General features: G+C 38.0%; 1 protein-coding gene and 1 non-coding gene across 2 annotated transcripts in view; both read left to right on the top strand.

Moving 5' to 3' along the window:
* Dtnb (dystrobrevin beta) overlaps nucleotides 1-26,030 on the top strand; it is a 227,110-nt gene that overhangs the window by 26,704 nt on the left and 174,376 nt on the right. The window contains exons 2-4 of the mRNA XM_076833871.2: nucleotides 325-392; nucleotides 11,737-11,817; nucleotides 20,978-21,191. Of these exons, the coding sequence (XP_076689986.2) occupies nucleotides 326-392; nucleotides 11,737-11,817; nucleotides 20,978-21,191 (362 nt within the window). The 5' untranslated portion in view covers nucleotide 325. The remainder of the gene's footprint in view (nucleotides 1-324; nucleotides 393-11,736; nucleotides 11,818-20,977; nucleotides 21,192-26,030) is intronic.
* Nucleotides 10,266-10,338, top strand: Trnaa-ugc (transfer RNA alanine (anticodon UGC)). The gene has a single exon. It is a non-coding gene; the product is annotated as a tRNA-Ala (tRNA).

The following is a 26,030-nucleotide window of genomic DNA, read 5'->3' as shown; positions in this document are numbered from 1 at the left end:
ACAGTGGTGATATGGGACACAATGTCTCAGCTGATGCAGGACTCTACAGAGAAAATAGTTAAGTTAGAAATAAGGCATAACCCCATATTTTCATCATGTTTATAAACTGATTTAAGTATTGGCTGTTTAATATTTTAGAAGTTCTCAAATAAAGTGACAATGGTTTATCTTTTCATACATTAGGCTCCCACTTTATTTTTATTGATTCGGTCTTAAAATGTACACATTCAGCCTGGTTTCCTGTAACTCTTCACAACAGAATGATGTGCACTTTTCTAATTGTTCAATTACACAGTGGCTTATTGTGTCTTTCTTTGTTTCTAGGATGATTGAGGAAGGTGGGAACAAGCGGAAGACCGTGGCAGAGAAGAGGCAGCTGTTCATAGAAATGCGTGAGTCTCCAGTCCTCCTAAGTATTGAGTCTTTTTTTTTTTTCTCATGATCAGTCATAGCTTTAATCAGAAGATTTATGTCACAAGCTGTAGAAATGGAAGAATGGGAGTTGGAGGACTCCAAGCCAGAACTTACATTTTAATTAAATTGATTTGAGTTGCTTTTGTAAGTACCATCATAAACAATAATGTCACCCGGAATACCTGTGATCTTAAGTCGCACCAGTTAGTTTAGACCTCTTGCTGTAACTTTGTTGTTACCATGAACTTGTACGGTGGTGGTAAGTAGTTAATGATTAATACATTATGTAAATTATCTTCCACTAGATATCAACCCTAAGGTAGAGAGTCAGGGTAATAGTGTTAGATTAGTAGTAGCTAGAGCTGATGGGAAAACTGAAATGAATGAACTGTACTTTCCAATTCAAAATCTGTGAAAAAAGTATATTTTTACATAAGAAACAACAAAAATGAAAGATTTCAGAGAGCAAGGGACTGTTCTTAGTATTTGAAAGATTATTTTGCTATGTGACGACTTGTCTTTGTGAACGTGACCAACTCAGATTCCTTTGCCATGATATGGGATTGTTGGTCTGGACCAGTGAGTATGAAGCCCTAAAAAATTTTTTTACTCTTTTTCAAATGAAATCTTATTATTTTTTTTTTTTTTTAGAGAGTGAGAGAGGAGAGAGAGAGAGGAGAGAGAGAGAGAGAGAGAGAGAGAGAGAGAATTTTTAATATTTATTTTTTAATTATTGGCGGATACAACATCTTTGTTTGTATGTGGTGCTGAGGATCGAACCCGGGCCGCACGCATGCCAGGCGAGCGCGCTACCGCTTGAGCCACATGCCCAGCCCCTCAAATGAAATCTTAAAAGGACTATCAACATATTACAAAATTGGTACTGTATGGTTAAAGCAGGAGACGGGAGGCAGAATCCCAGCCTAGAATAGCCCTGAAGCACTTGGGAGAATTCTAGAATTCTGTGTATCACAGTATAATGGTTAAGGTCCCAGAAGATCTTTCAACTGTACATATTTTAGTTCATTGGAAATATGATTGCAGGAGGTAAAGCTGGGCTCAACCTATATCCATGTTGTCCTGTCAACCGCAGGCTAGGTGATTCTTGTTAGATATGGTGAAGAAGAAATTTTTACCATCTGCTGTGCCTGGTGGTCTTTAGGGACTTTTATAGTTTGAGTCTAATTGTTTGTCATTCAAGCCAGGTATTTTTTGTCATCTCACCTTCTGCCTCCAAAGGAATCGCAGAGTACAGCTGAATTTTACCTTATAAGTCAGTCTGTGTGTGTGTGTGTGTGTGTTTGTACTGGGGACTGAACCCACGAGTGCTTTATCACTGAGCTACATCCCAACCCTTTTTTATTTTGAGGCAGGTCTTGCTAAGCTGTGGAGGCTGGCTTCCAACTCGCAGTCCTCTGTTTTAGATTCCCAAGTAGCTGGAATCACAGGTGTGTGCCACTGTGCCTGTTTATAACTGAGTCTAGAATCTGTCTGTTGCTCAAACCACAGAAGTTTTGAGTCCAGGCTCTGCAGTTAGGCTGCTTGGCTAGGGTATTGTCTTTCTTATCTACTATATAACCTTAGGAAAGTTATTTAATCTATCTCTGTCTCAGTTTCCTTATCCGTGAAATGGAATAGTACTGACTATAGAATTTTGAAGATTAAGTGGGACAATGAGGATAAAGCACTTTTCACAGTGCCCCAGCAATAGTGAGTAGTAAACAGTGAATGTGTTTAATTGTGTTTATTACATTTATTTTTTGTCATTATTGCTTTTCTGAATAGAAGCAATGTGTTTCTTATATCTTCTTCCAGACTTGACTTTCAAGTTTGCTATTTATGTGTGCAAGGTGGAACTGTATAAGTTTGTGCCACTTCTTTGCTTCAATCCCTTTGGTTACTTTTTATCACCTTTGTGAGAAAGTCCTAGCTCCAAAACATGTCTTAGTTCTCTCTTTTGCTCAGTTCACAAGTTCCCAGTTTCTTTCACATGCCTTATGTGTTAGTCAGCTTTTCATTACTGTAATACATACCCCAGAATAATCAGTTTTTAAAGAGAAAATATTTATTTTGGTTTTCAGTTTTATAGGCTTTAGTCTATTGTGCTGCAGTCTGGCTGGGCACAAATCACTGAGCCGCCACAAAGCACTTGTATGTTCAAACAGGAAACTTTATTGCCTGAACTCCAACAGCACTCCACGCACACTCCCCGGGAACTCTCCCGAATGCCACCCACGCGGCCCCTCTCTGGCACACCACACCAACCGGAACTCCCTCCCCCAGAACTTCACCAACCAACACCAACTCCCCAGGAAATCCCCTCGAGAACTCCAAAGTAGCGGGCTCCGGAGGTGGACAGCAGGGGTCTATATACAATTGAATCAATCCAGCATCATCTTAAAGGCTTGGCTCTCAACCATTACTTCTGGCAAAATGCCAGGGGCCATTCCCACTCGCTGTGGTTCTCAACACTGTTGCTCATTCCTTTTGGGCCTGGGGCAAGGGAGCACATTATGGTAGGGACCCTGTCTGGGATTCAAAGGAGAGACAGGAAGAGGCTGAGGCCCCACTCTCCCCTTGAGGGCATACCTGCAGCAACTGGAAGACCTACCACTTGAGCCACATCACGAGCCCAATTGAGACTTTCCTAAGGAGAGGGTTTTACAAGTAGTTCAATGCTGTTTTCCTTTGTTGCTAGACTGTCGTTTCCCATAGGAGTTTAAGTTTTGGATACAATTGGATTTAATAAGATTCTTCCATTTGTCACTATGCTCTTCTTGGGATTTGTTGTCCTATACAGCGTACAGCCCATGCCATGAATGAGGAGAACTGTAATGTGGAAGGAAGGGTTAGTTCCTTCCTGTCCTTTTCCCATCTTCCTCCTGTACTCCTGGGATACCCGGGGCTCTCATATTGCTCCTGTTTGCTGAAGAGCTCACCTGGATTCTCCAACCGGGACTAGAGTTTTACCTGTGTGTTAAATTAGTATTTCTTGATAAGCCTAAAACATATTGTTTGACATTAGTATTAAAATGACACTGGGCTGGGGTTGTGACCCAGTCTAGAGCGCTCACTTAGCATATGTGAGACCCTGGGTTCAATCCTCAGCACCACATAAAAATAAAGAAATAAAATAAAGGTATTGTGTCTAACTACAACTAAAAATAAATATTAAAAAAAGTAAAATGACATTTTACTGTAATTCTTATAACTAAGTGAAGAATGATTATTTCTACCTAAGACACTTGAAACCAATAATATAGTAATTTTCTTTCTTGAGACAGTGTTTTTCTGTGTTGCCTGTGCTGGCTTTGAACACCTGTCCTCAAGTGATCCTCCTGCCCCAGCTTCCTGAGTAGCTGGGACTACAGGTGTATCACTGCACTTGGCACATGATCATTATCAGTTTAAATATTGGGGGCTTTATAATTTTTATTTGTGAGGCTGTAATATTCTTTTTTTAATATTTATTTTTTAGTTGGACACAATATCTTTATTTTGCTGAGGATCGAACTCAGGGCCTCGCATGTGCTAGGCGAGCACTCTACCACTGAGCCCCAGCCCGAGACTGTAATACTTCTATTTTTTTTTTTTTTAGAGAGAGAGTGTGAGAGAGAGAAGGAGAGAGAGAGAGAGAATTTTAATATTTATTTATTTATTTTTAAGTTTTTGGTGGACACAACATCTTTGTTTGTATGTGGTGCTGAGGATCGAACCTCGGCCGCACGCATGCCAGGCGAGCGTGCTACCACTTGAGCCACATCCCCAGCCCACTGTAATACTTCTTGATGAGGGAATCAACTTGACCCTTTAAAAAAAAAAAGAAGAAGTAGTATTACAGTCTCACAAATAAAAATTATAACGCCCCCAGTATTTAAACTGATAATGATCACGAGCCAAGTGCAGTTGAACATCCCTAATTTAAAAATCTAAAGTCCAAAATACTCTGAAATCTGAAACTAAGAAGTCCAAAGAGTTTCAGATTTCTTTTCTTTTTTTCTTTTTTTAAATTTTTTAATATCTATTTTTTTTTAGTTTTCGGCAGACACAACATCTTTGTTTGTATGTGGTGCTGAGGATTGAACCCAGGCCGCATGCATGCCAGGGGAGTGCGCTACCACTTGAGCCACATCCCAAGCCCTCTTTTTTTTAAAAAAATATTTATTTTTTAGTTTTCGGCAGACACACTTGTTTGTATGTGGTGCTGAGGAACGAACCCGGGCCGCATGCATGCCAGGCGAGCACGCTACCGCTTGAGCCACATCCCCAGCCCCGAGTTTCAGATTTCACACTTTAAAATGTTTCACATTGCAGAGCATTTTGAATTTTAAAGTTTTACATTAGGGACAACTACAGAACACTGAAGGAAGAAATTGAAGAAGACCCTAGAAGATGGAAAGATCTCCCATGTTCTTGAATAGGCAGAATTAATATTGTCAAAATGGCCATACTACCCAAAGTGCTATACAGATTTAAGCAATTCCTATTAAGGTACCAATGATGTTCTTCATAGAAATAGAAAAAGCAGTATGAAATTTATTTGGAAAAATAAGAGACCCAGAATAGCCAAAGTAATCTTCAGCGAGAAAAGTGAAACAGGAGGCCCTTACAATACCAGACCTTAAATTATATTGCAGAGCTATATTAACAAAAATGGCATGGTATTAGCACAAAAACAGAATGAAAACAAATGGTACAGAATAGAAGACACAGAGACAAATCCATACATATAGTTATTCTAGATAAAAGCACCACAAACATACATTGGAGAAAAGGTTCTGGGAAACTGGAAATCCATTTGTGATAAAATAAAATTAGACCCCTATTTCAGATCCTGCCCAAAACTCAAGTGGATCAAGGACCTAGGCATTAGACCAGAGACCCTGCGCCTGCTAGAAGAAAAAGTAGACCCAGGTCTCCATCATATTGGCTTAGGATCCAAATTTTTCAACACTCCTAAAGCACAGAAGTAAGATGAAGAATTGATAAATGGGATGGTATCAAACTAAATAGCTTCTTCACAGCAAAGGAAACAAGAGAGCCTACAGAATGGGAGAAAATATTTGCCAATGGCAACTCAGATAGAGTATTAGTCTCCAAGATATATAAAGAACTCAAAAAACTTAGCACCACAAAAACAAATAACCTAGTCAATAAATGGACTAAGGAACTGAATAGGCACTTCACAGAAGAAGAAATATGATACGTCAACAAACATATGAAAAAATGTTCAATATTATTAGAAATTAGAGAAATGCAAATTAAAACTACACTGAGATTTTAATTTCATTCCAGTCAATGGCAGTTATCAAGAATACAAGTAACAATAAATGTTGGCGAGAATGTGGGGGAAAAGGCACACTCAAACATTGCTTGTGGGACTGCAAATTGGTGCAACCACTCTGGAAAGCAGTTGGGAGATTCCTCAGAAAACTTGGAGTGGAATCACCATCCAACCCAGCTATCCCACTCCTTTGCATATACCCAAAGGACTTCAAATAAGCATATTACAGTGACACGGCCACATCAATGTTTTTTTTTTTTTTTTCTTTAGTTGCTCATGACAATACAATGATCTTGACATATCATACATTTGAATCAAATGGGGTATAATTTCTCATTTTTCCAAGTGTACAGGTAGCAGAATCACATTGGTTATATGGCAACGTATATACATACAGCAATACTAGTGTCTGTTTTATTCTGCTACCCTTCCTATCAATGTTTATAACAGCTCAATTCACAATAGCTAAGCTATGGAACCAACCTAGGTGCCCTTCCACAGATACATGGATAAAAAAAATATGGTACATATATACAATGGAATATTACTCAGCCTTAAAGAAGAATGAAATTATGGCCTTTGCTGGTAAATGGATGGAAGTGAAGACTATCATGCTAAGTGAAATCAGCCAGTCCTCCAAAACCAAAGACTGAAAGTGTGGATGCTGACTCACAATAGGTGGGGGATGGGGTGGGGGTGGGAGTGGAGGTTCAGTGGATTAGATGGGGAGAAGGGGGGGAAGGGAGAGAGGATGGGAATGGGAAAGACAGTAGAATGAATCAGACATAACTTTCCTATGTTCATATATGAATACACAACCAGTGTAACTCTACTTTATGTACAACCACAAAAATGGGAAGTTATACTCCATGTATGTATGTCAAAATTCGTTCTACTATTGTGTATAATTAAAAATACAAAACGAAAAGATTAAAAAAAAAGTTTTGCATTAGAGATGTACAACTGATAAAATCTGAAAAGCTCAAAAATCTGAAATACTTTTGGTCCCCAGAGTTTTGGATAAGGCATATTCAGCCTGTATTAAAAAAAAAAAAGAAGGCTGGTCGGTTGTGGTGGTGCATACCTGTAATCTTAGCAACTCAGGAGGCTGAGGCAGGAGGATCTCAAATTCGAGGACAGCTTCAGCAATTTAATGAGGACCTAAGCAAATTAGCGAGACCCTGTCTCAATATAAAAAATAAAAACAGGAGATGTGGCTCATGATTAAGCATCCCTGAGTTAGATCTCCAGTAACCACATCCCCAGAAAAAAAAAAAGTGAAAGCTGTCCTAGAGGCAGTGGATGAGGATTCTTATAAAATCCAGAAGCAGGGGCTGGGCTTTGGCTCAGCGGTAGAGCCCTTGCCTGGCACATGCAAGGCCCTGGGCTTGATCCTCAGCACCACATATAAATAAATAAAATGAAGGTATTGTGTCCAACTACAATTAAAAAACTAAATATTTTTTAAAAAAATCCAGAAGCAGGTAGACATGTGGGAAGTTTTGGAACCTGGTGGGTGGAATGTTGCCACAACAAAGTTTTGATGAAGTTCTAAGGTATTGATTATATCTTACTTTCAGAAATTATTTTGGCATGTGACTGCTATTAGATCTTTAAAAGTGATATCATGACCAGGACTCCCTACAGTTGCAGAATCCTGGGCTATCCCACTGTCTGAACCTTCTCCTACTGGGTTTTAGAGTGAGGCATTTTCACAAGAACAATGCCAAAGGAAAGGAGAGTGACACTTGATTCTTCACCAGTACCTGGAACTTTAGGGTAGAGATCTCTGATACATTGGGCTGGAGCATATAGCTTTCTCATTTTCCAAAACTACTTAGCTTTGGACTTATGTAATATTTGCTGTATTTCATTTTTTTTAAGTACCCAAATCTGACTCTGATTGCACCAGAGTCTGAAGGGAACAAGTTATACCAAGTTCACTGACTTTCTCCTCCAAACATGGCCTCATAGGCAAACATGGCCTAATGAATGCCCTGCAGTCTGACCAGACTGGTAATCTTTGTCTTTGTGAACTGGGAATGAGAACTTTCTTCTCCTAGTTATTTTCATTTGTTTCGTCAATATTTCTCATTAAAATCTTTCATAAAAATAGAGATTAAAATTAACGTAGTGATCTAATGACAGCTTATTTATTAAATGAACTTTTACATTTGTCAACATTGTTTCTTTAAACCATTGGTTTGCTTTTGATTAATTAATACTTAATGGTCCCTATTTAAAATATTTAGGTTGAGATGGTAATATATTTAGAAGCTAAATGAGTAAAAGAAAATAGAAATAAATTTAACAAAAGAGGTATAAAATCTGTGTGCTAAAAACTGCAATACGTTGTTGAAAGAAGTTAAGAAAGACCTAAATAAATGGAAAGATGCTCTCTGTTAATCAACTGGAAAATTTAATACTGTTAATATGGCAATGTTTCCTAAATTGATTCATAGATTCAATTTCAGGATCAAAAAAATCCTTACTGGCTTTTTTGCAGAATAGGTAGGCTGATTATAAAATTCATATGAGAACTTGAAGGACCTAGGAGAACCAAAATGATCTTGGAAGAGGAGAAACAAGTTGGAGGACTCACATGTTCTTCCTTTAGAACTTACTGCAAAGTTATATTAATCTAGGTCATGTGCTCCTCCATAAGAAAAGACACATAGTCAGCTTTCCATCGTTGTAACAGAATACCTGGAACAATCAATTTTAAAAAGAGCAACTGTGGAGGAAAAACAGGAGCAAATGTAGCAGCAAAATCTTGTTTTATAAATAAATAAATAAATAAATAAAAAGGGCTGGGGATGTGGCTCAGTGCCCCAGCACATAGTTTTGAAGGTTTCTGTCCATGATCTCTTGGCCTCATTATTTTTGGGTCTTTGGTGAAATGGTGCATCATAGTAGAAGCAGACAGCAGAGGAAGCCATTCATATGGCCAGAAATGAAAGACAGAAGAGACCAAGGTTCCTTGGTTCCTTTGAGGACATATCCCTATGAATTGAAGACTTCCCACCTCTTTTTTTTGGTGCTGGGGATTGAACCCAGGGCTTTGTGCATGCAAGGCAACCACTCTGCCAACTGAGCTATGTCCTGGCCTGTAGGGTTCACCTCTTAATGACTATACCACAGTGACGTCTCACTGGGAAATAAGACTTTGACCTTTAACACATGGGCCTTTGGGAGACGTTTAAGAGGATAGAATTGAAAGTCTGGAATTAAACTCATATATTTATGGTCAGTCGATTTTTTTTTTTTTTTTTTTTTTCTTTTTTGGTGCTGGGGATTAAACCCAGGGGCGTTTTACCATTGAGCTACATCCCTAGTCCTTCATATTTTAGTTTTTGAGACAGGATCTCACGGAGTTACTTAGGACCTCCCTAAGTTACTGAGGCTGGCCTTGAAGTTGTGATCCTTCTGCTTCAGCCTACTGAGTTGCAGGAATCACAAGCTTATGTCACCAGAGTCAGTGGTGGTTAATTGCTTTTTCTTTTTTTAGATGTTGATGGACCTTTATTTTATTCATTTATTTATATGTGGTGCTGAGAATCAAACCCAGTGCCTCACACATGCTGGGCAAGCACTGTGCCACTGAGCCACCACCCCAGCCCCTGGTTAATTGATTTTTGGCAAGGATTTCAAGATCATTCAATGAGGAAAGAATAGTCTTTTGAACAAATGGTGCTGGAGAAACTTGGTAACATGTGAAACAATGCATTTGGGTCCTTACCTCACACTATATATCGGATTAACTAAAAATCATAGACCTAAGTACAAGAGAAAAAAACTTTAAAAAAAACACAGGTGTAAATCTTCTTGGATATGACATCAGAAGCACAGATGATGAAAGAATAAATAGATAAATTGGACTTAAATGATAAACGTTTGTACTTCAAAAGAGTGAAAGGATCACCTACAGAACGGGAGAGAATATTTGCAAATCATATGTCTCGTGACTTCTCCCTAGTTGGTTGTAAGATAACCCAATTAAATAGTAGGCAAAGTGACGGCTAACGGAAGAGATCTCCTTTGGATGATGAAAATTTTGTAAACCAATTACAATGCTAATTGCACAATTTTATGTATGTAATAATAACCATTGAATGGTATACTTTATGAATAATTTGTATGGTATATGAATTTTTTTTTCTTTTTTTTTGTACCAGGGATTAAACCTGAGCCATATCCCCATACCTTTTTATTTATTATTTTGAGACAGGGTCTCACTATGTTGTTTAGGGCATTGCTAAATTGCTAAGGCTAGCCTCAAACTTGCAATCCTTCTGTCTCAGCCTCCCAAGTTGCTGGGATTATAGGCATGCATCACTGTGCCTGGCCTAAATCATATTTAAATAAAGTAATTTTTGGGGGGGTGAGTGGGTACTGGGGATTGAATTCCAGGGGCCCTTGACCACTGAGCCAGATCCTCAGCTTAGCACCTTGCTTTTGCTGAGGCTGGCTTTGAACTCATGATCTTCCTTCCTCAGCCTCCCAAGTGCTGGGATTACAGACATGCATCACTGTGCCCTGCTTAAATAAAGCTTTTGTATCTCACGCTGGGGATATAGCTCAATTGGTAGACTGTTTGCCTTGCATGCACAAGGCCCTGGGTTCAATCCCCAGCATCACCAAATAAGAAGTTTTTGTATCTCAAAAAAAGTAGGACTACATAATAATGGTATAGAAGTATAGAAATTTTTGTGAGAACCAGGTGTAGAAGAAATAATTTTAATCATGGCATCAAGGTAAAGGTTGATTGAAGTGAGACTAAAAGAATTATTTTACTTTTGGTTAATTACTTTCCCCAAGAACCTGGAGAATCCTGTTTCTCCTTCTATACTGTGGAGTGGAAATGAGCAATACCTGTGAATATTGTAGAAAATAATTTATCCCGTTCGGTTTCTCCTTAGTGAGTCAAGAATTATAAAGGCAGCATAGATGAAATAAGGAACTCACATTGGAGGCCAAACCTATCTGAAATGACCTTAAAATCAAAGGAGACTTTATTTACAGCAAATTATACAGTGAGAATAAAGTTTAATTTGTAGACATGTCATTTTAGGTGGCATTCTAGTTACTATGACTGTGTTACCCTAAATGATCATTTATTTTGTTTCTAGTTTTGTGGGTATAGACATCCAGTTCTGACTTGTTGACTTTGTTCTGAATGTCCCAGGTCTTGGTTAGAAGGTAAAAGCTCAGGGCTGAGTCATTTTTAAGGCTCACTCACTCACTCAGAGGTTTGGCAGTTGAGAGTGTCTAGGTGCATGGTCTCCATTCCTCTATGTCTGAACCGTGCTCTGTGGCCCCTGCCTACTGGCCATTCGGTCTCTGTTTCCACACAACATGACAGCTGGGTTCCCAGGGCAGGCATCCTGCTGGAGCAGGGGCAAGCTGAGCTGTGTCTTATCACCTACCTCCAGAAAGTCCCACTGTCACTTCTGTTGAATTCTGACCATTAAGGCAGTTACAGTCTCCTGTTCAAGTGCAGGGGAGGGATGTTGTACTAGAAGTACATAAAGCACAGCTCTGGGAATACCCCTGTGGCCATTTTTAGGAAAGTACAGGTTCCCACAGTCCTGGAAGGGAGGCTTACTGGTCAGCTGGTCCAGTCCCCTTGATTTGCTGATGAGAACACCACGGCCAAGAAGAAATATGCAGTGTGGCTGCGTCACATTTGATTTTTTGGGGCTGGAATTTAGCTTTCTTGACTGGAGGCTTGTGTCTTCCTGCTCTTCCACCTGCAACCCCACCTGCTCCCCTCTCCTGATTGCATAGGTCCCTCAAGTTGTGAGCCAGGCTTCCTCACCTTACTTAGCCCAACCTAAGGGTGATGTTGGCAAGGCTGCTGGCAGAGTCCTGCCTGTGGTGGGAAGGGGAGGAAGTGTCTCCCACTCTCCCTGCACATTGGCTTTCTCAGAAGGCCTGACCGACCACTGAGTGCTGTGGCCACTCGGTGGAGCCCCACTTCCTAGTGTTAGAAATTCAGTGGTAAATCCAGTTGAACACTTTTTTTGCCCTTTTTTCAGGTGCACAGAATTTTGATGTCATACGATTATCAACTTACAGAACAGCTTGCAAATTGCGCTTTGTACAGAAACGATGCAACCGTAAGTCATTCTTCTCATTTCTCTGATGGGCAGATGGGGCTATCAATGTTGTAAAATATTTTAATATCTTTTGGACACATTGTGATGTTAATTGAATTCTTTTTGTTGCAAGTATTTATCAGAATATAAGCTTTATAATGGAAAGAACTTGTCATTTTACTCCTGTGTCCCCAGAATGTTGAACAGAATGTTCTGAGGTTGGCATGATGGTGAATGTTCTTTAAGCATGAGAATTGAATTCTCCTTGTTGCTAATGTTAAAGAAATGTGTTAAATAAACTTTAATACGATTTACCAGCTTCTGGGGAAAAAGAAAAACATCGATGTTTTGGTAAATATGTAGTAGGAATTTTCTTGATTAAGGTTAATATAAAAAATTAACCTTTTGGTAAATAATTGCTTTCATGTGCACTATAAAGTGTAGGTGGATATATGTGTGTATATATGTATGTAGTCTCTTAATTTCCATGAAGATGAACTGTTGTATGAATTATTATATTTTTCTTATGTATATGGTGGTGGGAGAGAGGGACTATTAATGAAAAATAATAATATATAATGAAAAGAACATTAACCTAGACTTTATTTTTTATTAGGTATTTTTTTAGTTGTAGATGGACACAATACCTTTATTTTATTTATTTTTATGCGGTGCTGAGGATCGAACCTAGTGCCTCACACGTGCTAGGCAAGCGCTGCACCACTGAGCTACAACCCCAGCTCTTTTTTTTTTTTTAACCTTACGATTTATTTTTACTTTTTTTAGTCATACATGACAACAGAATGTATTTTGACATATAATACATACATGGAATGTACATACATCAATCATAATGTCTATTCTGCTGCCTTTCCTATCCCCCCTTCTCCTCCCTTCCTCTCTCATTCTTTCTCTCTATCCAATCTAATGTGACACACTTTTTTTTTCTTTTTCTCATCACAACATCATATATGTATTCTGTATTACAATGAGGTTCTCTTTCCATCTTCCGTGCAACTCCCCTTCTCCCTCTTTTTCCCTCCCACCTCTCTTCCCTATTTAGTGGTAGTCTTCTTCTCATGCTCTTCCTCCCTATCCCATTTTGAGTCACTCCCTTATATCAGAGAAGACATTTGGCATTTGTTTTTTAGGGATTGGCTAACTTCACTTAGCATAATCTGCTCTAATGCCATCCATTTGCTTGTAAATGCCATGATCTTGTTATTTTTTAATGCTGAGAAATATTCCATTGTGTATAAATGCCACATTTTTTTAATCCATTCATCTATTGAAGGGCATCTAGGTTGGTTCCACATTCTAGCTATTGTGAATTGTGCTGTTATAAACATTGATGTGGCTGTGTCCCTGTAGTATGCTCTTTTTAGGTCTTTTGGGTAGTCCGAGAAGGGGAATAGCTGAGTCAAATGGTGGTTCCATTCCCAGCTTTCCAAGGAATCTCCATACTTCTTTCCAAATTGGCTGCACCAATTTGCAAATTTGCAGTCCCACCAGCAATGTATGAGTGTACACCCCCCACCCCCGCATCCTCTCCAGCACTTATTGTTGTTTGACTTCATAATGGCTGCCATTCTTATTGGAGTGAGATGGTATCTTAGAGTAGTTTTAATTTGCATTTCTCTGATTGCTAGAGATAGTGAGCATTTTTTCATGTATTTGTTGATTGATTGTAAATCTTCTTCTGAGAAGTTTCTGTTCAAGTCCTTGGCCTATTAGTTGATTGGGTTATTTGCTTTTTTGTTGTTTAATTTTTTGAGTTCTTTGTATACTCTAAAGATTAGAGCTCTATCTGATGATTGAGGGGTAAAAATTTGTTCCCAGGATGTAGGCTCCCTATTCACCTCACATATTATTTCTATTGCTGAGAAAATACTTTTTAGTTTGAATTCGTCCCATTTGTTGATTCTTGGTTTTAACTCTTGTGCTATAGGTGTCTTATTAAGAAATCTGGGGCCTGCCCCCACGTGATAAAGATTAGGGCCAACTTTATCTTCTATTAGACGCAGAGTCTCTTGTCTGATTCCTAGCTCCTTGATCCATTTTGAGTTGACTTTTGTGCATGGTGAGAGAAAGGGATTCAATTTCATTTTGTTGCATATAGATTTCCAGTTCTCCCAGCACCATTTGTTGAAGATGCTATCCTTTCTCCATTGCATATTTTTTGCACCTTTGTCTAATATAAGGTAGTTGTAATTTTGTGGATTTGTCTCTGTGTCCTCTATTCTGTAACACTGGTCTACCAGCCTATTTTGGTGCCAGAGCCATGGTGTTTTTGTTACTATTGCTCTATAGTATAGTTCAAAATCTGGAATTGCGATACCACCAATATCACTCTTCCTGCTTAGAATTACTTTAGCTATTCTGGGTCTCTTATTTTTCCAGATGAATTTCATGATTGCTTTTTCTATTTCTGCAAGGAATGTTATTGGGATTTTGATGGGCATTGCATTGAATCTGTAAAGTGCTTTTGGTAATATGGCCATCTTAATAATATTAATTCTACCAATCCATGAGCAGGTAAATCCTTCCATCTTCTAAGGTCTTCTTCTATTTCTTTCTTCAGGGTTCTGTAGTTTTCATTGTATAGATCTTTCACCTCTTTTGTTAGGTTGATTCCCAGGTATTTTATTTTTTTTTTTTGAGGATATTGTGAATGGAGTAGTTGTCCTCATTTTCATTTCAGAGAATTTGTCACTGATATACAGGAATGCCTTTGATTTATTGGTATTGATTTTATATCCTGCCACTTTGCTGAATTCATTTACTAGTTCTAGAAGTTTCTTGTTGAACTTTTTGGGTCTGCTAGGTATAGGATCATGTCATTGGCAAATAGTGCTAATTTAAGTTCTTCTTTTCCTATATTTATGCCTTTAATTTCTTTTGTCTGTCTAATTGCTCTGGCTAGTGTTTCAAGAACTATGTTGAATAGAATTGGTGAGAGAGGCAGCCCTGTCTTGTTCCAGATTTTAAAGGGAATGCCTTCAATTTTTCTACATTTAGAATGATGCTGGCCTGAGGCTTAGTGTATATAGCTTTTACCATGTTGAGGTAATTTCCTGTTATCCCTAATTTTTCTAGTATTTTGAACATAAAGGGATGCTATATTTTGTCGAATGCTTTTTCAGCATCTATCGAGATGACCATATGGTTCTTATCTTTAAGTCTATTGATGTGGTGAATTACATTGATTGATTTCCGTATATTGAACCAGACTTGCATCCCAGGGATGAATCCCACTTGGTCATGGTGCACGATCTTTTTGATATGTTTTTGTATCAATTTGCCTGAATTTTATTGAGGATTTTTTTTTGCATCTGTATTTATTAGGGATATTGGTCTGAAGTTTTATTTCTTTGAAGTGTCTTTATCTGGTTTTGGAATCGGAGTGATGTTGGCCTCATAGAATGAATTTGGAAGTACTCCCTCTTTTTCTATCTCCTGAAATAGATTGAAGAGTATTGGTCTTAGTTCTTCTTTAAAGTTCTTGTAAAACTCTGCTGTATATCTGTCCGGTCCTGGGCTTTTCTTGGTTGGTAGTCTTTTGATGGCTTCTTCTATTTCCTCACTTGATATTGGTCTGTTTAGGTTGTTTATGTCATCCTGACTCAATCTGGGTAGCTCATATGCCTTAAGGAATTTATTGATGCCTTCACAACCCCAGCTCTTTAACCTAGGTTTTAGACTTAGTTTGCCATTTATTCAAACAAACAACTTGGGCAAGTTATGTTATATCTGATAACGTCTACCAGACTTTCAGCCTTACAAAGCCTAGCTTAAAATTCTTTCCAAGAAGTTTATTATGCTATACTACATCAAAGTTGTGTTTCTCTCTTCATTGATTCCCCAAAGCATGGTTTTTCAAATCATGTGTTGTGACCCATGCATTGATGCTTCATGAAATCTTGTTTTATAGTCACAACTTAAAACATGTTATACAAAAGAAAGAGAAAAGTATCAGAATGTAGTTTTTATGGTAAAAAAAGTGTTCGTGAATGTGTGTGTGTGTGTGTGTGTGTGTGTGTGTTTGTATTGGTTTAAATATATTTCTGTGGGTTGTAGTCAAAGTATTTGAAAACCACTGACTTGGAGCAATTCTTGTTTTCTGTCATTCTTCCCGTAGTTATTTTTGGGAAATAGTATCCTGTGTGTGCAGCTTTGAGAACCTGAACTCGGATAGTGGAGTTGGAAATGCAGAATAGAAGATACGTTGTTCTACCTTTTACTTATGGTCCTACACTCTCCCTCAACTTTGTGTGGGTGTACAGTACAAGTAGGGTTAGCCTTATGTTTATCCATATCCACGTCCCATTGCCCCTCCCTGTTTTTTGAAAGCTATCCTTTTTCTTTTTTTTTTCCATTGCCAAATAATCCTCTCATACACCTTAGGAGAAATATGCAAGAATGTTCATAGTGGTGTCTGTATGTGAGAAGATCTACTGAAACCTCTTGTGTTTGTGGGTTTGTGTGTCCTTGTATTAATACCGTACGGTAACCATCATGATAGCTTTTATTTATTTATTTATTTATTTATTTATTTATGAGAGAGTGAGAGAGGGAGAGAGAGAGAGAGAAGTTTAACATTCACTTTTTGGTTATTGGTGGACACAACATCTTTGTTTGTATGTGGTGCTGAGGATCGAACCCGGGCCGCACGCATGCCAGGCGAGCGGGCTACCGCTTGAGCCACATCCCCAGCCCGAGAATTTTTTTTAATATTTATTTTTTAGTTATCGGCAGACACAACATCCTTGTTTGTACGTGGTGCTGAGAATGGAACCCGGGCCGCACGCATGTCAGGCGAGTGTGCTACCACTTGAGCCACATCCCCAGCCCTCATGATAGCTTTTAATAATCCTTCTTATAGGTAAAGCAAGTCTTCCTGCTTCATTCTGTTTTTCTTTAAGATTCTCTGGGACATTTGTAGCCTTTTTACACTCATTTTCATACAGATTTTTGAATCTGACAGTTTCTACTAGAACTCAAGTAAAACAAAGAACTACTGAGATTTTTTTCTTTTTTTTTTAGGTATAATTTACATATAATTCACTTCTTTAATATATAGTCTTCTTGGAATTTTAATTGTGACTGAATGAATAAATAGATCAAGTTGGGTAGAATTGACATGTTTTCAATATTGACATTTTCTCTGTGAACATGGTAAATCCATCCTTTATTTGTTTAGGTCTTTAATTTCTGCCAATTATATTTATAGATTTCTTGTAGTAATGTAGCACATTCATTGAATTTGTCAATAATCTTTCTGACTTATGTACTACTATAAATAGTACTTTAAAATTTCATTGTATGTTAGTGATATATGGAAGTACACTGACATTTATATATTGACCTTCTATCAGTTGTTTTAGATCCATATATTAATTTTAATAACTTATTTCTTGGATACTTATGATTTTATGCATGCATAGTTTTGTCATATCTAGTAGATGGCCATTGTATTTATTTGTCTTTCTTACTGCTTCCTACTTTATCCTGCATATTTCTATTGGTTAGGCCTCAAGTCTAGTGAAATGGTGATGGTGGACATCCACATCTTATTATCAGCATTAGAGCACAGGCTTTCAACATTTCCTATTAAGTAGTTCATTTACTGCAGGTTCCTTGTAGATAGTCTTAATTAGGTTAAGAATATTCCCTAGTAGGGTGTTTCTTAATTTTTAAAGGTTAATTTTAAAAAATTATCTTTTAAATATTTTCTACTACTAAGGCACACAGGCTTGTGCATACTGGCCAAGCACTTCACCACTGAGCCACATGCTCAGCCCTTTTAAAGATTTTTATTTTGAGACAGAATCTTGCTTAGTCACTTAGAATCCTCCTGCCCCAGCCTCCTGAGTAGCTGGGGTTATAGTTATGGGCTGCGTATTATCCTAATCACTTAGGGCATTGATCCGTATGTTGTCCTTATGCCTACTTTGTTAGTCATGGAGTTTAACCACTGTGTCCAGAGTTGGTTTTCTATGATTGTACTAGAAATAAGAGAGGTGTATTAGAATCTGCTGTTAAGATTGTGAATATGAGTTTGGTGTCTCTTTAGTGTGTGTTCATTTTTGCTCTGTATAATTTGAGGCTATTCTGTTAGGAGTAAACAAATAAAAAGTTCTTACATGTGGGGCTGGGGATGTGGCTCAAGTGGTGGCACGCTCGCCTGGCATGCGTGCGGCCCGGGTTCGATCCTCAGCACCACATACAAACAAAGTTGTTGTGAACTAAAAAATAAATATTAAAATTCTCTCTTTCTCTCTTAAAAAAAAATTAAAAAAAAAGTTCTTACATGTTTCTGTTGAATTTAAACTATTATCATTATGCGATAACTCTATCTCTGGGAATGTTTTGTTCCACCATTTTTTAAAATTGAGGTATATATAATTCTCATACTAAAATTCACTCTTGTGTGCAGTTCAGTGGGTTTTAGTGCATTCAGAGAGTTAGTTGTGCAATCCTCCTCAGTGTCTAATTCTAGGACGTCTTCGTCTCCCTGTTGTATTTGTAGTTATCTTGGTTCCCTCATCCTCTTATTCCTTGGCTACAAATAATTTACTTCTTCTATGGATTTCCCATTTCTTTACTATAAATATAAGTAAAATCATGTGATATGTGTTCTTTACTGTCTAAAATCTTAGCATGAAGGTTTCAAGTTTCATCTGCGTGTATCAGTACTTCATTCTTTTTATGACCAAATAATATTCTGTACATATACTAGATTTTGTTTATCAGTTGGTAGGCATTTGGGTTGTTTATATGTTTAAAATTTTTTTTTTTTGTAGTTGTAGATGGACAGCATGCCTCAATTAATTAATTAATGTTTGTATGTGGTGCTGAGAATGGAACCCAGTGCCTCACACATGCCAGGCAAGTGCTCTACCACTGAACTACAATCCCAGCTCAGGTTATTTCTCCTTTTTGACTTGTGAATAATGCAGCTAAATAATGCAGGAATGTACAAAAGTTCCAGTTTCTCCAAATCCTTACCAACAGTTGATGTTTTCTATTAAAAATTTATCGTTATCCTAGTGGTGTGAAGTGGTATATCGTTGAGCTTTTGTTTTGTATTTCCCTAAGACTAATGATGTATAGCATCTGTTCATGTGCTGTTGGCCATCTGAATATCTTCTTTGGATAAGTGTCTTTGCTGTTTCCCATATTTAAATTGTTTGTCTTTTTTGGGTGAGTTCCAAGAGTATTTATGTATTCTGGACATAGATCTTCCTTAATTATGACTTGCAAATATTTTCTTCCATTCCTTGCCTTCTCACTTTATTGCTGTTATCCTTTGAAACACAAATTTAAATTTGAATAATACCCAGTGTATCTGTTTTCTTGGTTGCTCATTCTTCAGATGTGTTGCTCCTGATCTTGAGGGGAGAGCGTCTGTCGTTCCCAGTTAAGGAGAGCATTAGCTGTGGTTTTTTTTGTAGATGTCCTTTATCAAGCTGAGGAATTTTCCTTTTGTTCCTAACTTGTGTGTGTATTATGAAAGGGTGATGGATTTTGCCAAATGCTTTTTCTGTGTCCATCTAGGTAATCATGTGGTTTTCCAACCCCTCTTTTTTTCTGTTGTAGTTATATCAACTTTCTTTTGGGTAGAAGTTTCAGTCTCCTGAGTGGAGTAGTTGAGTTTCATTCTAACTATCAAGGAAATGTCTCTTTTCTGTCTGGTTGAGTATTGTGTACTTTCTTCCTGAGTCACCAGTGCACTGAAGATGGTGTTTCTGTGTTGTTGTTTTTTTTTCCCCCTAGGATTTTTAATTTTTTTTTTTTTTTTTTAGAGAGAGAGAGAGAGAGAGAGAGAGAGATTTTTAATATTTTTTTTTTTAGTTTTTGGCAGACACAACATCTTTGTTTTTGTATGTGGTGCTGAGGATCGAACCCGGGTCGCACACATGCCAGGCGAGCGCGCCACCGCTTTAGCCACATCCCCAGCCCCCCTAGGATTTTTAGTTATTTTCAAGGGGAGAGTTGATCCAGGTACAAGGCTGCTTTGTTATTGGAAATAAAATTTAAAATAAATCAGCTTCTTAAGTCATGGAGAAAAGAGACAAAAGATAAATTTATTTTCTGCTTACCATTGTTCAGAACTGTGAGTGGTCCATGAGGCATTTAGTGTTTTACTATTGTATTTTCTCTCTTCTTAGTGTTATAGAGAGAAAAGTTTTAGTTGTAAAATATTGCCAGAGTTTCTAGGCTAAAGTAATAAAATAAGGTGACTTGAGACAATGTAGCAAGTTACTAAAAAGAGCAAAAGTTCTTATGAAAATACATACATATATATATATATATATATATATATATATATATATAAATTTGTTTTCCTTAAGTTATAGGTGGACACCTTTATTTTATTTGTTTTCTATTTTTATGTGGTGCTAGGGATCAAACCCAGAGCCTCACAAATACCAGGCAAGTGCTCTACCACTGAGCCCCAGCTCCATTATGAATATTTCTTGATCCCTCCATTAAATTTTTTAAAAAATATTTTTTGGTTATTGATAGACCTTTATTTTTATTTATTTGTATGTGGTGCTGAGAATCGAACCCAGTGCATCACACGAGCTAGGTAAGCACTTTATTCAAATTCACCAGTTATTCAAATATAAAAGTGCAGATGGTCCATCATGGTCCACAGTGGCTTCTTTTTTGTACTGGGTATTGAACCCATGGGTGTTTTCCCACTGAGCTACATCCTCAGTCTTTTTTAAGTTTTTAGTTTTGAGACAAAGTTTGCTAAGTTGCTGAAGGTCTCTCTGAATTCTGAGTCTGATCTTGAACTTAGGATTCTCCTACCTTAGCTTCCTGAGTCGCTGGGATAAGTGCCATTGCACCCAGTTTATAGTGGCTTCTTGATGACTTCTGAGACTGTCATTGCATAGAATGTGTTTATCTTTGTTGATTAAAGAGTGTGTATTTTTTAAAAAATATTTTTTATTGTTGATGAAATTTTTTATTTTTTTTTTATTTATTTGTAAGTGGTGCTGGGAATTGAACTCAGTGCCTCACACATGCCAGGCATGTGCACTACTGCTGAGCCCCAGCCTGAGATTCTATATTTTAAACTTAAAAAACTAGTTGATAAATGTAAGTGTCCAATTGTGAATGGAGCACCATACTTTAAAATTGTTGACAGCTTATTTTCTTCATGTTTTAGTTCATCTGGTTGATATCTGGAACATGATCGAAGCCTTTCGAGACAATGGCCTTAATACACTGGACCATAGCACCGAGATCAGTGTGTCCCGCCTTGAAACCGTCATCTCATCCATCTACTATCAGTTGAATAAGCGCCTTCCTTCTACTCACCAAATCAGTGTGGAACAGTCCATCAGCCTCCTCCTCAACTTTATGATTGCCGCTTATGACAGGTAGTACCTTCCACGCTTGCTTCACTCTAGGAACACCTGTCACTTACTTCATTGCTCTGTTTCCACACTGCCTTAGGCTAGTCCACTTAGAATCACAGCTAAAAGGGAAGTTAGTCAGTATAAGTCCCTTCTATCTAGTCAACAGTGACAACTGTCCTGGAGCACCTCATGTTAAGCTCTCTAGTATCAAGGAGAATCACAATGCTTGACATGTTGTTGAGTTCAATTGCAGATATCTTAACCTAGCTGTTCCCTCTCCAGTGACATATATCTACGTTGTGAGTGTGATTATGAGGTTTTCTAGTTGACTTTTAAGATATCTTTTCTTTAATCTGTAACATTAAGTGCCTTTGGACTAAAGTATCTTGTTTTGTCTTTATAAATGTCGAGGAACCTATTAAAAAAATTTTTTTTCAGTGTAGGACATTGGTAAACTTACAACAAGAGAAGAAAATTATTTAAATGTATCCCAAATTAAAATGTAAATGATTTGAGACACTTGTATTCATAGAGAATTAAGTTGATGTTTGTTTATGTTTTTTGGTGCTGGGGATTGAACCCAGGGCCTTGTGCTTGTGAGACAAGCACTCTACCAACTGAGCCATATCCCCAGGCCGAGAATTAAGTTGATGTTATGAAAAAGAAAACCAAACCAATCATGCAGCATGGAAGCAGAAGCTAGCAGTTACATTCCAGGAGCTGAGAGCTCATGTCTGCTTTCTGTTACTCTGTTGGCTGTTTGGTTTGGATAGATTAATTCTATCTGCTTCATTTTTTTTTTCTCTATAGGCTTACTTTGAGTTCATACCTTTGTAAAATGTTATTAATTATACTTTAAATAGTGAAAATTCTGTGAGTTAGTGATGAAACTAATTGTATCAAAGTAAAACTTTGTATCAAAGTTAGGTCACAATTAGATAGTTACTAAATGTACAACATGTTTATAAGATGTTACCTGATTATATATTATAGATATTTAATAGAAAATTATTTAAAGGAAATTTATATTATTAAAATCAGAATATCCTAGAGACATGAGTCCCAGAATCCTAATGCCACTTTTTAGTAGCTCAGTGAATCCATAAGCTTAATTTTACACTGAGGATAATTTTGATTCAGAACCCTTAGTGAAAATTGTTATTCTGTGATGAGTAAGCAGCACCTTATCATGACACTGACCCACTGAGTATGTCAGTTCAAGGGGTCACAACACAAATCAATTTAAGAAGCACTTTTATAAAAAGTCAGAAATAAAAATATCTACTACCTGGGCTGGGATTGTGGCTTAGCAATAGAGTGCTCACCTAGCGCGTGTGAGGTCCTGGGTTCGACCCTCAGCACCTTATAAAAATAAAATAAAGGTATTGTGTTCAACCACTGCTAAAACATAAATATTAAAAAAGAATCTACTATCTAAAAATGATAAGCAGGGATTAAAAACTTTTATTCAATAGTCACATCAAGTTAAATACTATGGTGTCTGAGCTGCTGTAAGAAAATATGTTAAACTGATCAGCCTAGGTATCCATCATTGGATGAATGAATAAGGAAAATATGGTACAAATACAAAGTGGAGTTTTATTCAGCCATAAAGAAGAATGAAATCATGTCATGTGCAGGAAAATGGATGGACCTTGAGAACATTATGAAATAAGCCATACTCAGAAAGTCAAGGGTTGTATATTTTTTCTCACGTATGTGGAAGTTAGAGAGGTAAAGGAAAGGAAAGGTGGGGGTGGGGTATCTCATGAAAATTGAAGGGAGATCAGTAGAGTAGAGGAAAGGGACCAAGGGGAGGGCTGAGGGGAGAGAAAAGGAAGTACCTGGGAATGATATTGGCCAAATTATAGTGTTACATTGTGTGTATGTATGAGTATGTAATAACAAACTCCACTATTATACACAACTGTAATGCACCAATAAAAAATAGAAAAAAAGCACCATAAACACAGTTGCTTATAAACAACAGAAATATATTTCTGACAGTTGTGGAGGCTGGAAGTCCAAGAACATGGGAGAGATTGTATGTTGTAAGGTCCTGCTTTCTGGCTCTTAGATGACAACTTGCTATATCTTCACGTGGTGAAAGGGGCAAGGGATCTCTCTGGGGCCTCTTTTTTTTTTTTGGTGCTGGAGCTCAAACTCAGGGCCTTTGTGCATGGGAGGCAAATACTCTACCAACTAAGCTATGTTCCCCAGCCCAGCCTCTTATGGGGACTAATCCCATTCATGAGGGCTTCACTCCCAAGACCTAGTCACCCCGCCCCCCCAAATACCTCACCTTCTCATGCTCTCATGTGACAGAGACATTCAGACCATAGCAAATGGCCAAAGAATGGAGGAAAGGAAGAGTAAAATGATAGAAACATAGGAGCAGAAGGCACACAGATATCCTGGGATGGATTCAGAGAGAACTGGACATGTGCAGAAAAAGACAAAAAGAATAACTGGACAGTCAACCAGATGAAGATAGATGGGTAGATGAGCACGCTGAAAACACTAGCAAATCCAGAAAGATGAGTGAGTGACGAGTAGCAGGGTGAGTTTGGTGATATTCAAGTCCATATGTTTAACACTTTGACCAGGGGTATTAGACTCCGTTATCCTGTCTTCACTAACCTTGACATCTGCATATGATAAGAACTTATTTAACTCTCTAGACATTTAAAATTGGCTTTCTGGGGCCGTGGCTGTGGCTCAGTGGTAGAGCACTTGCCTGGCATGTGTAAACCACTGGGTTCGATCCTCAGCACCACATAAAAGAAATAAATAAAATAAAGGCATTGTGTCCATCTACAACTAAAAATATTAGGAAAAAAAAACAAATTGGCTTTCTTTCTTTTTGGGGGGAGCGGGTATTAGGGATTTAATTGAGGGGCACACAACCACTGAGCCACTTCCCTAGCCCTTTTTATTTTTTATTTTGAGAGAGGGTCTCACTAAGTTGCTTAGGGCGCTACCAAGTTGCCGAGGCTGGCTTTGAACTTTTGATCCTCCTGCCTCAGCCTTCAAAGCCCCTGGGATTACAGGTGTGTGCCACCATGTCCAGCTAAAATTGACCTTCTTATACTGGAAAAAAGAAAGGATCTGTTTATCAGAATTTTTAGAAAATCAGAGCATTATGTTGTTAAGTACTTAAAGTATTAGTCTTTTTATTGAATGGTCAATTTATTTAGGCTGGGCTGGGGATGTGGCTCAAGCAGTGGCGCGCTTGCCTGGCATGCGTGCGGCCCGGGTTGGATCCTCAGCACCACATACAAACAAAGATGTTGTGTCCGCCGAAAACTGAAAAATAAATATTAAAACATCCTCTCTTTCTCTCTCTCTCTTTAAAAAAAAAAATTTTTATTTAGGCTAGAGAGTCCCTTTGATGTGCAGATTACCTAGTTATTTCAACTGAGTCAGGTTTTGTATTTCATAATTCCTCAAGGTTAAAATTGAAGGCAAATATTATTTAATCTTAACTTTCCTCACTTTCAAATTTATATTCTTTTTTTTTTTTTTTTTTTGCCAAATGGTTTCTGATTATTATAATAGATCGTAAGACCCTAAAACAACAGGAACAAATGGGGTCTGAGACGTCCTTCCAGAAATAGTATTTTCTGAGGATTTAATTTTTTAAATGCTTGAGTTTTAAATACTTTACATTTTAACATCACATACTTTATGTAATGTTACATTTAACACACTTCACATTTTAAAATGTTGAAAAATACAGAGTTTCATTACAAACACCTGTGTGTACAACCTTGGCGAAAGCCACAAAAACTAGCAAAAACATGGATAGCCTCATTCTTCCCACCTCTTGGGTCCCCCACAACTGCAGTGCAGGTTATCCTGTGGTCTGGTCCAACCATGGGGCAGAAGTTGACTATCCACATTCCCAGCAGGAGGGAGAGATCTGCCTTCCTGTTCTGCATTGAGACACTTTCACATTCTAGTGCTTTTTACTTACAGACCCCTTTCTGTTTCAGCTCTTGGTATTAGTTCAGTGTCTTTAGCTGTGAGGAAGAGAAAGCTGCTTACATGGGCTTTTAACAGTAACTGGGGCCAGAGGGAGGCTGGCCTTGGATCTTGGTTGCATTAAGCCCTGGCTTCATTTCCTTACTCTGCTTCCAGCTATGCCTTCCTATCAGGTTCACCCTTAGGCTGACTTCAAGAAATGCTTGCTAGCAGCCACTAAATGCATCCTTTTTAAGGTATAGGTAGAGGGAGAGAGCCACCTTTTCTCAGCATCAAACAGAAGTAGCTGAACTTCCCTCTGGAACTGTGCCCTTAGGTCAGATATGTGGAGGTGTTGTGTCTGATAGCTCAAACACATCAGGATGTGTGTCTCTGGAGCAGAGAATGGTTCAATCTCACTTTGACCACATGCTACTCTGTGGTGGGAATGGGTAGATTAGACATGAGGGAGACAACTACAGTGGTCACCCTAAGCTTCATGCAGTACATCATAAACTTGTGGAACCCTTTCTCATGAAATGATCCCACTGTCCACTCAGTTTCTTAAACCTGGAATCTTGAGAATCATTTACAAGTCTTCCTTCTCCTCTAGTCCCCACATCCAACCAGTTACCCAGTCCTGACATTTCTGCTTCCTGATATCTCAAGTTTGATGCTTTTCTCCAGTGTGCCTTTACCTTCCCCTGGACTATTGCCCTGGTTGCTCACTGATCATTTTGTAGTACTTTCTTCTCTCCCTTATTTATTCGGTTTTAGAGATAATAAACATCCATGCACCCACTATCTAATCCAGAAATACTACTATTGGCAGTAACTTCCATTTAACTCTATGCTGTCTTGTCCTGTCCCACTGACCGGAACCTGGTTCAGGTTAAC

The sequence above is a fragment of the Callospermophilus lateralis genome, chromosome 14 (genome assembly GCF_048772815.1).
Source record: "Callospermophilus lateralis isolate mCalLat2 chromosome 14, mCalLat2.hap1, whole genome shotgun sequence".
NCBI lineage: Eukaryota > Metazoa > Chordata > Mammalia > Rodentia > Sciuridae > Callospermophilus > Callospermophilus lateralis.
The sequence above is the reverse complement of the archived record's forward strand: the minus strand, read 5'-3'. Positions and strand labels throughout refer to the sequence as shown.